Source organism: Balaenoptera musculus, chromosome 3 (genome assembly GCF_009873245.2).
Source record: "Balaenoptera musculus isolate JJ_BM4_2016_0621 chromosome 3, mBalMus1.pri.v3, whole genome shotgun sequence".
Classification (NCBI taxonomy): domain Eukaryota; kingdom Metazoa; phylum Chordata; class Mammalia; order Artiodactyla; family Balaenopteridae; genus Balaenoptera; species Balaenoptera musculus.
In genome coordinates, this window is record NC_045787.1 from 116,737,404 (window position 1) to 116,750,892 (window position 13,489).

Below are 13,489 nucleotides of genomic sequence, written 5' to 3' on the forward strand. Positions count from 1 at the left end.
TGTAATAGATGTAACTTTGAATTGGAAAGAGAGAAAGTGAGATTTTTTTTCCCCAGTTCTGCTTGAAATCAACTCTGTATTTCTAGTAAATTATCAAACCATTCTATGCTTCAGTTTTATATCTTCATTAAAGTTACCACCCCATTGTCTTTGGTTCACTGGGTTTATTGGAAAATTCCCCAATAGATTAGATAAAGAAAAGTCTCACGTTAAAGTGTTGATTGATTGGGGAGTTTTGTGTATATATATGTATATGTGTGTGTGTGTGTGTGTGTGTATACACACACACACACACACACACATATATTTTTTCCTATTCAGGGCTGAAAAGCTGAAGTTGGCATCAAGCAACTTCAAGTTGTAGATGTATAAGTTAAATGATCTTTGAGACCCTTAGTTCAGAGATGCTGTATAAATAGAACCAGTGCTATAAATAGAACTAGAGTTTTCGTCTCAATTCTGTCAGTCAAGTAGAGTATGCAAAAAAAGAATGCAGAAACTTGGGCTTTTGCTGTCTTTTGACTCATCCCCCTTTCTCCTCAGGTTATTTGGATAATTTTATGAGACTTCTATCCCCATGCTGCACCCCTCTTTTTTCTGGCTAATAATCATTGAGAATTTATAAAATGAAAAATTTACATGCTTTATCTGAATAAATGTCTAGCAGGAACTGTTGGTAGTAAGTACTATTTTTCTTTATTTTACTAACCTGAGATTTAGAGGAAAACAAAAAAAACTTTCCCAGTGACACATAATAAACAGTAGAGCCCGATCTTGAATCTTGGAGTCTGGTTTTACATCAAGCAGGATTATTGTAAGAGGACCCTAAGTAGGTGCATGACCTAAGCATACAATGGGATTAAAAACCTTGAAGTGGATTTGCATCTATTATTGCTAGTGAAATTTAATCCTAGATCTTACTACCTAAAAGATGCGTGTAAAAAGTTCTGAGGATACCACAAAATTGAAGAATCTATAAGTCTTTTCTAATTTTAATACAAGGTTTCTAACTTTGATAAAGGTTTTAGGTAACATTAATTTCTCATCAAAAGGCCTTAAAGGATCTTTTAATATCACAGAATACATAGTACATCTTAACTTGGCTAATTTAGAGAATTTATATTTTACCCACCTTATAATGTACACATAACTGCTGAAGGATTTATGTAACAAAATCCATCACAAGGAATACACTAATGAGATTTATATTAGAAAAGTCTGGGAATTCCCTGGCAGTCCGGTGGGTAGGACTCTGTGCATCCAATGCAGGGGGCCCGGGTTCAATCCCTGGTGGGAGAACTAAGATCCCACAAGCCAATTCATTTGTAAAACCCCATTACTTAGGCAGAATATCATAGGTGGGATCCTGCAAGCCATGCGGTGCAGCTTAAAAAAAAAAAATTCATTTGTAAAACCCCATTACTTAGGCAGAATATATAGGTGGGAAGATGGTACTGAAAGAAGAGGCTGGGATATGAAATACAAATCTATTTTGTATAACACTTTTGCTAAGGCCAGCCATTTAAAAAATATATAAATATATATATAGTCCAAATACATATATATGTATGTATGTGTATATATACGTATATATATATATATTCCAACTGAAGTCTCTAAAAGACAAAAAAATTGTAGTTATAAAAACAATTGGATAGGATCTCGTATAAAATACTTGGAAATTAATTGCTGGAGGCCAGTAACACGATTCTTAATTAGAAGTGCATGTGTAGTGGTCAGATGTAGTATTACTATCTCAAGAAACAAGGGCATGGACAAGAGCTTCCTGAAGATTTTTTTTTTTTTTTTCTTCCTGAAGATTTTGTTAAATTCCTTCACCTTTTTGGGATCCAGTTTCTTCATCAGTACCAACCTGACTGGGGATTGTGCTCTTGTGAGCATTAAATGAGTTAATATGTATAGACATAATATGTAAACAGTAGTGCTAAGGCATCAGCATGGCAAGGAGGACCCAAAAAGCCAACAATTACTTGATACTCTGAATATATGAACAGATACTTTTGAGAATTCACCCTTTTTTAGGTGGAGGTATAAGTTTGTTTGTTTTCTCCAAGCAACAAACACAATGGGTATAGAAAGGAGATACCATGGCCTTCCTTTAGACTGAGCTTAGGTCATATCCTGGAAAACAGTTCCAATTTGAGGTACCTCAACAATATCTACATTTTTTGAAATAGAAAAAAATGGTATACAGATCGATGAATGCTGTGGCTAAAACCCACTTGGGAACAAGGATATCTTTTAGTGTCAAATTACCATCTTATTTTATTCTATGGCTAAAATCCCAAGAACTGCAGAGGAGAAACAGAGCCAAACAAGTTTTTCTATTAAAATAAAAGGCCTTGAGTGATGAATGGAAACTTGGAACAGGTTTTAATGGCAATACTGGAAGCCAGAAATTAAATACAAACTTACCAATTTCTGGCATATATTGAGTCTCAGATAGAATGCTGGTACTAATTTTATTTAATTAGAATCATGGCTTACCCTAGGCAGTTGATATTATTCTAGAGAGCTCAACTTGTTGCTGGATTGGCCTGGACACTTGATGCTTCCTCACTTTGAGTCATTGATAAAATATTGAATAAGGGATAAAACCAATGGTGAATCTCGGCAGTCACCTACAGGAATTTTCCTTCCAGGCTGAAGCATTCCATTAGTAAACACTTTTTGTCACTGTTATCCAAACAATTATGAAATCATCTAATCATACTGTCTTGCAGCCTTTCTTCCTTCTGTCTGTAAGGATATATTGGGGGGACTTTATTTAATGTCTCCACGAATTCCAAATAGACTATGCCTGTAGCATTTCCCTTATCAATGAGTCTAGCAACTGAAAATCTAAAATGCCCATGTGAAATTTTTTAAAGTCTATGTGGTAGGTTTGATGTTACCAGTTTTCAGTTAAGCCAAAGTAGTCCCTAGTATTGAATGCCTTTAAGTGCTCATAAACAGTTACTTTGGTAACAATAGAGTTTTGAAGGAATTTATATCAAACTCAATGGCACTTTTTTAAAAATAGGAAATATGGTACTCTAGTCACATCTATAAGTTCTTCTAGTACTCTGGAAGATCATTTGTCACTTGGCTTACTTATAGCGCTTTTATGCTTCCTATCTCCTCACTGACCTTGAGGTTCAAGTTCTACTTAAACATTTTGTTCAATGAAAAATAAAGAATTTGGGTGAGATACTTTCTAAATCTCTCTCAACCTTTAACATTCTGTGATTCTTGGTAGGCCATCTCAATTGAAAATACTGATAGAGAAGCAAAGCCCTCAAATAATTGAATAGTTTGATTTTGTCTCTTATATTACACAATCTGCCCCAAGCCTTTAATGTATTCTCTGTTTTTACTAGTACTTGTCCAAAGATAGTTTGAGTTCCTTTGTTTATTCTAAGCAATTTTCAGATGCCTCAGTCAAAAATCAACAGTATATTAATTTCTCAGACCTATCAATAAAAACTTAGAGGATCTTTCCCTAAAAGTTAATGCATTCCCTCTGGAGGGAAGGGACTGTGGGAAAAAATCAGCTATAATGTTATCTGAAAAATCTTTTTTATCTCTCCAACCATTGGATGCTGTACCTGTGACGAACGCTGTAATCATGTTGGTAAGCATTTTCCTTCTGAAGATGCATAAAGATCAGAAGTGCAGTTCGTTTATAACAAGATGGAATTTTAAAACTATTTTGGACCACACTAAACATTGGGATGTTCATTTGTCTCTGTTTTTAAATTATATATCATGTGCTCAGTTTGTGGAACAACATAAATATACAACTTAAAATTGAAAATTAGAACCTTCCCTATTTGGCAGATACTCCCATAATGGTCAGCCCAAAGCCTGATCCAACTAATGAGCATGTCCCCTTGCCCTGTGGCCAAAAGACTCCAGATTGTTTGGTTCCCCAAAGTAAAATGATTTGTAACGGCACTAATAATAGAGAAAGGAAAATTTATGTGAATTAGGAGAATTCACTGAGTACCAGTATTTGTCTTTCTTTTTTTTTTTAATATTTACTTATTTATTTGACTGCTCCAGGTCTTAGTTGGCATGCGGGATCTTCGTTGCCGCGTGTGGGATCTTTTCTTTTTTTTTTAGTGTGGCACGCGGGATCTTTAGTTGCAGCATGGGGGATCTAGTTCCCTGACCAGGGATAGAACCCGGGTCCCCTGCATTGGGAGTCTTAACCACTGGACCACCAGGGAAGTCCCATACCAGTATTTTTCTTAGAGGCTTAATTGGGTTGTGTTCTGATTGGTTTTGCTCCTGTGTCCAATGACCTTGTGATAGATGCATTTTACAGATACAATTAAGGGATACTATTTCAAAGTTCTCGTCTAACATGAGGGTAAACAAAATCATGTCTTTTTGTGGCACTTCTTGTATCATGTCACTTTCCATGTTAGTTATGAGCAAGGAATACCTTTATTTTATAATTTTTAATTATAATATAAAGTAGAAAGAGTGATAATACTTTTGAGCAGAGCCTTTCTTAGCGTCCAGCAACTTCATTAGTAGGATTCAGTTCTCCAGGTTTGAAATATTTTGAATTTCAAATTTTAAAGGAAGTAAAATCATTGCAGGCTCTTGAGCCCTCTCACCATTAGACCTAGGGAAAAAAGGGAGAAGTAGCAGCACTTCTTAAATCTGCTAAAAAAGGATCTGAAGAAAATGAAACAGCCATCACTTATTTATTGAGAGTCTGTAAGTTTTCCTACACTGTGAAGAAATACACAGACATATACGACATGGCTTCTGCTTGTAGGTTGTGTATAATTAAGGTAAGGCAATAATATTAAGGCATTTGGATGAATTAAAGAATGACACATTCAGAATTCTGAATGTCAGCATTGAGAGAGATGTAGACTACGAAAGAGAAAAAAAAAAGGCAGTATGTTTAGAGTAAACAATGTTTCATGGATTAGGTAGGTTTTAAGATGGACATTGAAATATAGAGAACATTTAAAAGGGGGAGAGAAAAGATGAAGCTATTTCTATTTGAGAGAATTGCACAGGTAAAGTTGTAAATTTAGTTCTGTTCAAGAAACATTAAGTACCTCTGTGCCAAGCTCTATACTGGGCGCTAGAGATTACAGCATTTTTGGGAACACTTCTGTACTCTGTTGCTAAAGTATTTTCACATATCCTAAAAAGGTGAATCTCTTGTGAGGGAACAAATCCCTTGAAGGAATTCTCATGACGGAAGTCCCTTTTCTTTGCTGATATAGAAAGGGACTGGTTTTTGTTTTCAAAATATAGGCTAAGCTCTAGAAATAATTGGGTAAGCTTAACTTTGGTGCACATTCATCTTTCCCATCATCACTGACTTCCTGTCTGGCATAGTTACAGGTGCATATCTCTGTTTGATACCTTAAAGGGTCATGCTATATATAGACTGTCAACTAAGGTTATCTGATGATAATCAATTGTTGCATTTTAATCATAACAATAATAATGATAATAATAATAACGTACTTGTCAATTACTATGCAGATTGGTTTTTTTTCTTTCCAGTTTTATTGAGATATAATTGACATACAGCATTATATAATTTTAAGGTGTACAGCATGATGATTTAAGTTACATACATCATGAAATGATTACCACAATAAGTTTAATGAACATCCATTATCTCATATAGATAGAAAATGAAAGAAAAATCTTTTCCTCGTCATGAGAACTCTTAGGATTTATTCTCTTAACAGCTTTCATGTATAGCATACAGCAGTGTTAATTATATTTATCACGTTGTACATTATATCCCTAGTACTTATTTATCTTATAACTTGCAGTTTGTACCTTTTGACTACCTTCATCTAAACTCCCCCCTCCTACACCCCCCACCTCTGGTAACCACAGATCTTATTTCTTTTTTTAAAAATTTTATTGGCGTATAGTTGATTTACAGTGTTGTGTGATTTCTTTTTCTGTGTGTTTGTTTGTGAAGTATAATTGACCTATAGCACTATGTTAATTTCTGGTACACAACATAGTGATTCAATATTTCTATGTGTTACAAAATGATCACCATAAGTCTAGTTAGCATTTGTCACCATACAAAGATATCACATTATTATTGACTGTATTCCCCATAGTGTACATTTCATACCTGTGACTTATTTATTTTGTAAGTGGAAGTTTATACCTCTTAATCTCCCTCAGATTGTTTTATATACATCATCTCATGTAATCGTAATGATTCTATGAGTTTACTTAAAATTGTCTTCCCCAATTAAAATGAGTTAACTGAAGCTTAGGTTAAGTAACATGACCAAGGCCACACGGTTAGTCATTGGCAGGGGTATGACTGACTTCAAAATCTGCGCTATTCTGCTTTTCAATAGGGGGTTCTTGAAGGTCCAAGGAAAGGAAGGAATGCATAGTGGTGTGGTTGAGGCATTAGTATTAATATTCGTAGACAGGGCACTTGCCAGCAATCTAAGCAATCCACCAACTAGTAAGGTCGGCATGAGACATGTACAATAGTATGAGCAACTAAATCATTGTAGTACCACATACAGAGTTTGCCATCTCTTTAGTACGTCTTTGAAGAGGTGGCTGATTTGTGTTGGTGCTATGTTTTTCTTCTCAGTCATTGAGGGAGTAAGTACTAGTTGAAGCTTATGATCCCAACACATCAAAATGGACAACCTGGCAGATGTCCTTGCTGGAAGATGACAAGATTGCTAAAAGAGGGGCCCTGATTTTTCTCCTGAGATTTGACACTTGGGGGCTTCCATTAAAAACATTACCAAGCCTCTGTCATTTTAATCTCTTCTTTAAGTGCCTGTGATCTTTTCAGGGGCACAGGTCCACGCATGGTCAATGCCTAGTGACCAGGTTTCAGAGCTGTGGGCAGAGGTGGCAGTGACTGTGAAAGCCTGGGAGGAGATGAGGGAAGAAAAGGTCACTCTTCCTGACAACTTTTAACTTGATTCCACTTATAAGCCATTTATTTTCAGAAATAAGTAATGGGTGAAGACAAAGGCCAGGCCTACATTTCATGCACTTGAGAGTTAAAGGCTTTCTGAGATCAAATTACCACAGCAGAGACAGGGTTACTGTAGGGACATTTTGGGAGGAAGCAGACAGAGAGGGAGAAGCCAGAGGCCTACGAACGGAAACAGGAATAGAATGTGATGGAAGTTGCTTCCCACTTTGCACTCCTGAGGGAACAAAGAGGACCAATAAGAAGCAGCAGGGATAGGAGGAAGCTGGGAGCTTCTCTGGAATAAAATGGGTTAGGTTGTGGAGTTGTCAGCTGCTGTACTTGGTAGGTGGGAGGAGGAGATGTGCTAGTCCAGGCCTTTGAAACCTGGGTGCCTTGGCCCCTTCAACTATGCCCTGAAGGAGGGAAGTGTGCCAAATGTCAGGTCTCCTTCTAGTTTTGTTCCAGTTCATAGCTAGAAAATGACAGCAGAAGATCTAAGGGCAAGAGGATGCTGAGAGAAGAGAAGGAGAAAGGACATTTTAGTGAGTGCTTTTGTACAAGTGGGACAATGAATTTTAAACTCTTGTGGAATAGATGGGAGGGCCTGGGAAAAGTGGATGTTCAAAACAGAGAAACAGAGGCAATGACACAGAACAGAAAGGCTTCCTCTGATCCTTCTGCCTTCTTGTTCACTGACAATTGGTTATCCTTTCGTTGCCTCTGCAGCAATACAAGGGGGGAGTCTTAGGGGAACAGAGACCCGGAGGGGTAAAGGAACCTTATATTTATGTAAGATGAGCTGCAGCTATTGAAATTGCTGGCTATTGTGAGATAAATCCCAGCCTTCCACATTTTGCTTAATAACAGCAGACTTTTCACTGCAAAGCATTAATGGAGTCCAAATTCCAGCCAGGCTTGGGAAATCAAGAGTAACTCTCTTGATGTAATGGTTTTGCAGGCTCTTGAAGACATTGTCATCCGTTAAAGAAAAAAATTTATATCACTCTTGAAAGAAAGAAAATGTCTTGGGTGATAAATGAAAAAAATGTGAAGTAAAATGAGGAAAAGCTTGAGGGAAGAATCTCTTTAAAATTTTACTAGATTCTCCCCACTATGATCAAAAGGGGTCAAATAAGAGCTTAGCCTGCAGCTTCATGGAACCAATTTTTTAAAGAAAGAATATTAAAACCTGAAATATTGGTTATTTGCCAAGGCACACACTGGAAGGGAGCAGAATTGAGTGTTGGATCGCAGGATGCTAGTTTTAGGCTTGCTCCGCGAAAGATGACAGCACTTGCCACCCCCCCTCCCTCTGCCTTAGAAGTTTCTGCAGTATTTAGGAGTATTCAGGGGAAATGTTGGTGTCAGGGAAATAATCCCCATCATCAGTAACCTCAGAGCGCCTCACTTGCGTTGGTTTCTTTGAACGTGGAGCCGCCGCCCAGATATCCGTACTTAGCCAAGGCCCTCGGTGTATTTTCTTGACTTGCGCTTGGAAATCTTTTCCTGGGAGCTGAAAGCCCAAGTCCTAGAGACTTAACTGCTTTTCCTAGAATAATCTCCTTACAAGACCAGTTCAGCAGCCGAGGGACCGTGGAGACCGGCTGAACAGGACAGTGGGGGCAGGGAAAAAGGGAGTGGCCGTGTTCCCGGGGTCTGCTGGGATCCGGCCGGTCCGGGGCGAAGGAGCTGGGGCTGGAGTGGCTGGAGCGACTGGGCAGTCCGGGTCTCCGTCCGCCACCTCGGTGCGGAATCGGAGCCGGACTTGCTGAGCATTCCTCCCCCTCCTCTTCTGCTTCCTCTTCCCTACCCCTGGACCGGCGGCGGCGGCGGCGGCGGCGGCGGCGGCGGCAGGAAACGAAGCCGGGCTGAGCGACTCCGAGGCGAGCAGAGGAGCTGGGATATGGGGAGTCAGAGCGGGCGGCGGGGCCAGGAGCCCTCCGGAGGGCCCACGAGGGGAGCGGCCCCGGCGTTTGCTAGCTCGTGAGGCGTGGGGGAGTGGGCGCAGGGCGGCACGAGCGGAGGCGGAGGCGCGGCCCCGGCGTGGAGCACGGCTGGGGAAGCTGCTGCCTCCGGCCCTGCCCGGCTGCCTCCGCCGCGGCTGGTGGCTATGGAGCTGGCGGGTACCAGACCTGGGGCAACAGAGCATCCCCGACTCCGGACGCCCATGTCCTGGCTGCTGCTGCTTTTCCTGCTGCTACTGCTGCTGCCGGGCCCAGCGGCCTCCCAGCTGCGATACTCGGTGCCGGAGGAGCAGACACCTGGCGCGCTTGTGGGCAACGTGGCTCGCGCGCTGGGGCTGGAGCTGCGGCGCTTGGGGCCGGGCTGCCTGCGTATCAACCACCTGGGTGCGCCCAGCCCGCGCTACCTGGAGCTGGACCTGACCAGTGGAGCTCTCTTCGTCAACGAGCGCATTGACCGGGAGGCGCTGTGTGAGCAGCGGCCTCGCTGCCTGCTCAGCCTGGAAGTGCTGGCGCACAGCCCCGTGGCGGTGAGTGCCGTGGAGGTGGAGGTACTGGACATCAACGACAACTCGCCGCGCTTCCCGCGGCCCGACTACCAGCTTCAGGTAAGCGAATCGGTGGCACCTGGAGCGCGCTTTCACATAGAGAGCGCGCAGGACCCCGACGTGGGCACCAACTCGGTGCAGACCTACGAGCTCAGCCCCAGCGAGCACTTCGAGCTGGACCTGAAACCCCTGCAGGAGAACAGTAAGGTGCTGGAGCTGGTGCTGCGTAAGGGCCTAGACCGCGAGCAGGCAGTCTTGCACCACCTGGTTCTCACAGCTGTGGACGGGGGCAGCCCTGCCCGCTCGGGCACCGCGCAGATCTCTGTGCTTGTCCTGGACACTAACGACAATTCTCCCGCCTTCGACCAGTCCACTTACCGCGTCCAGCTTCGGGAGGACGCGCCCCCAGGCACATTGGTGGTGAAGCTGAATGCCTCAGACCCGGATGAGGGCTCCAATGGCGAGCTCACGTACTCCTTGAGCAGCTACACGTCGGACCGGGAGAGGCAGCTCTTCAGCATCGACGCCAGCACGGGGGAAGTGCGGGTAAGTGGAGAGCTGGATTATGAGGAGGCCTCTTCCTACCAGATCTATGTGCAGGCAACAGACCGGGGTCCAGTGCCCATGGTGGGTCACTGCAAGGTGCTGGTGGACATCGTGGACGTGAATGATAACGCACCAGAGGTGGTGCTCACGGACCTGTACAGCCCAGTGCCTGAAGATGCTGCCCCCAACACTGTTGTGGCCCTTCTCAGTGTCAATGACCAAGACTCAGGTCCCAACCGGAAAGTGAGCCTGGGCCTGGAGGCCACACTGCCTTTCCGACTGAATGGCTTTGGAAACTCCTACACACTGGTGGTGAGTGGCCCCCTGGACAGGGAGCAGGCGGCTGCCTACAACATCACAGTGACGGCCACTGATGGGGGAGTACCACAGCTCACATCCCAGCGGACACTGCAGGTTGAGATCTCTGACATCAATGACAATCCGCCCAGCTTCCTGAAGGACTCCTACTCCATTTACATCGAGGAGAACAATTTGCCAGGGGTGTTGCTCTGCACTGTGCAAGCCACAGACCCAGATGAAAAGGAGAATTCGGAGGTGACCTACTCCCTCCTGGAGAGGGAGATTCAAGGGCTGCCAGTCACCTCCTATGTCTCCATTAACAGTGCCAGTGGCAGCCTTTATGCTGTCAACTCCTTTGATTATGAGAAGTTGCGGGAGTTCTTTGTGACTGTGGAGGCCCGGGACAAGGGGAGCCCACCACTGAGCAGCACTGTGACCACCAACGTGTATGTGGTGGACGTGAATGACCATGCCCCTCACATCCTATATCCTACCTCAACCAATTCGTCAGCAGCCATTGAAATGGTGCCTCGAACTGCCCCTGCTGGCTACCTGGTCACTAAAGTCATAGCCATGGACTCAGACTCTGGGCAGAATGCTTGGCTCTTTTACCATCTGGCCCAGATTTCTGACCCGGACCTCTTTAAAGTAGAGCTACATACAGGAGAAATTAGGACTACCAGGAAGATGGGAGATGAGAGTGGAACCATTTTCAACCTGACCGTGGTGGTCCGAGACAATGGAGAGCCATCGCTGTCAGCCTCTGTGGCCATTACAGTAGCTGTGGTGGATAGGGTTTCCAGAATCCTCCCTGACACTCAGAGACATGTGAGAAGTCCTCGGACATACTCTGAAATTACACTTTATCTAATCATAGCATTAAGCACAGTGTCTTTTATATTTCTTTTGGCAATCATTGTTTTGAGCATCATCAAGTGCTACCGCTACACTGCTTATGGCACTGCGTGCTGTGGAGGCTTCTGTGGAGTGAGGGAGAGGTGCCCTGCAGAACTCTACAAACAGGCCAACAACAATATTGATGCCAGGATACCACACGGCCTCAAAGTGCAGCCTCACTTCATTGAAGTGCGAGGGAACGGCTCCCTCACCAAGACCTACTGCTACAAGGCCTGTCTGACAGCAGGCTCAGGGAGTGACACTTTCATGTTTTACAACACAGGGGCGCAGACAGGACTGGGACCTGGGGGAGCCCAAGCAGCAGCAGGTGACAGCAGGCACCTCACAGGCCAAAGTGGGCAGAGTGCTGGGAACCTGATTATTCTAAAAAACGAAGCTGTTTCTCAAAATGAGGTGAGATAGTAGTCAAGGGGTCTTTCACAAAGTCATGCATTTTTCACATTCCCCCCGCCCCCTCGCAGTATCACGTAGTTGGTTTTCTCGAGTTATTAACAATGACAAGGGTTATCTGGTAAACTGTGTGTGTGTGTGTGTGTGTGTGTGTATTACCTGTGATTGGATTATAATCTGCTATGTTTCCTCTCTAGAAAAATAGGACTAGAGAATTGTTTTACTTTCCATTTTCTTTTCAGATATATGAAACCTTGACCATAAAATTGTTTGAGAAATGAGGATTTGTCTTAAGTATGTGGTGTTAAAGCACAGCTCCGTAGATAGAGCTGTAGAATAGGCCTGAGAATAAGATGATGCTATAGAGGGTAACATTATGAGATTCAGGGAGAAATGGCCTGTGCTGTATCATCTACAGGGAAGGTTCCCTTTTGAAATCCTACAGGAGTGTTGTTTTTCAAAAGTTCTGAAACCTCTCGGGGCTGTGGTGGTCATCTCTGTCTGCTGTCCCTGTTTATACCATGGACTATCTACAATGAAAAGTATCCAGTTAATATTTCTGGTAATTGCATTGAACTAATGTGATGAGATCTGCTAGAAAGTCATGTCAGAGGTGATAAAGCCATAGAATGTGGACCTCACCCTGAAGACAAGTTTGATTTGGCTGTTTGCTGTGGTAACTATTCTGTTGGGGCTGTCGGAGGAGATGAATGATGGTACGGCAGGCATCCAAGAACCAATTTGTCTGGTTGGGCCAGGGAGATGGTAGAATGAGTGGATTAGGGCTCTGGGGGTATGGTGAAGACCAGGACAAGCTGGGGTTGGGGAGAAAGAATTCTGCCGCTAATTATCTTTGTTGGCCTTGTGTGAACTCCTTGTAAGAGGATTTCCCTGCATTTAATGTAAATGTAATCTTCTGATTTCCTCTTGAGAATTCCTAGGGTTTTGATGAGATGTGAAGCAGCCTCTTCAAGCCCCTCATGTCTTTAAGTTAAATGATAGTACTTTAAATGGTACTTCAACATGTTCCAAAGCACACATTCAATTTCTGGATCTATAGCTACAAAAGCCTTGGAAAGTGGATGGCTTACTGTACATGAGAGACAGAGAGACAGGTGTTAGTAGATACACTGGTTTTAAGTAGGTGTAAGGCCAGTTTGCTCAGTATATGAAAGATGTATATAAATTGTTGGACAGTGCATGTGTTTGTGTAGTGTGTTTGTCTCCATATGCATGCTTGAAATAATAGAATTCTGCTTTGTGATACTTTAAACTTGGGTTTCAGAAGCCAAAATTTTGTCCCATAAAAAGTGACGAATTGTTTCTTCCCAAAGAACTACTTTGTAGCTAGGACTTTCAGAGGTCCTACAAAATGAGTTAATAATATTTGTCCCTCCTATATTTTTGTGATGTGTTTTCATTGACATATTGTTGTCTTTTTATTAATGTCCATAGTTTCACATTCTAAATTCATGCTCATCTTCAGGAAATTAATGCATAAGCACAGAAAAGAAGAGAGATGGATTGAGAGAATTTCCATGTACATTGTAGGTAGATTTATCAGAAGAGCCTGATGTTAGTCAATGCTGAGCAGTCACAGGAGGCAGATTGCAGATTAAGAAGAACGGGTGGTGGGGGGGGAATCAAAGAGCCTCCAGAATTCTTTAGATCATAGCTTTTGGCAGCATGTAGAAAGGCTTAATTTTAAATAAGGATGCTGTAGACATTTGCTGAACAAATTACTGTGAAGTCCTTTTGGGCCTGGGGTGGCTGCAGGTGGTAAAGAGGCGCAGAGAGCAGGCCAGGCAAGCTTTGCAACCAGCTGTGAGCTGGAAGCGCAGGGGAGTGACACTCTGACCCTCTCTCTC

The 13,489-nt window shown here is 42.9% G+C and overlaps 1 protein-coding gene across 7 annotated transcripts in view; it reads left to right on the plus strand.

The window, feature by feature from the left end:
* Positions 1–13,489, plus strand: part of LOC118893338 (protocadherin alpha-C2) — a 159,698-nt gene that overhangs the window by 106,719 nt on the left and 39,490 nt on the right. Inside the window, exon 1 of one of the 7 annotated variants that reach the window (XM_036848771.1) lies at positions 8,816–11,624. The exons of the other annotated variants lie outside the window; for them this stretch is intronic. Within the exon in view, the coding sequence (XP_036704666.1) occupies positions 9,069–11,624 (2,556 nt within the window). The 5' untranslated portion in view covers positions 8,816–9,068. Of the gene's footprint in view, positions 1–8,815; positions 11,625–13,489 lie in introns of those variants that run through there. 7 annotated transcript variants of the gene reach the window in all.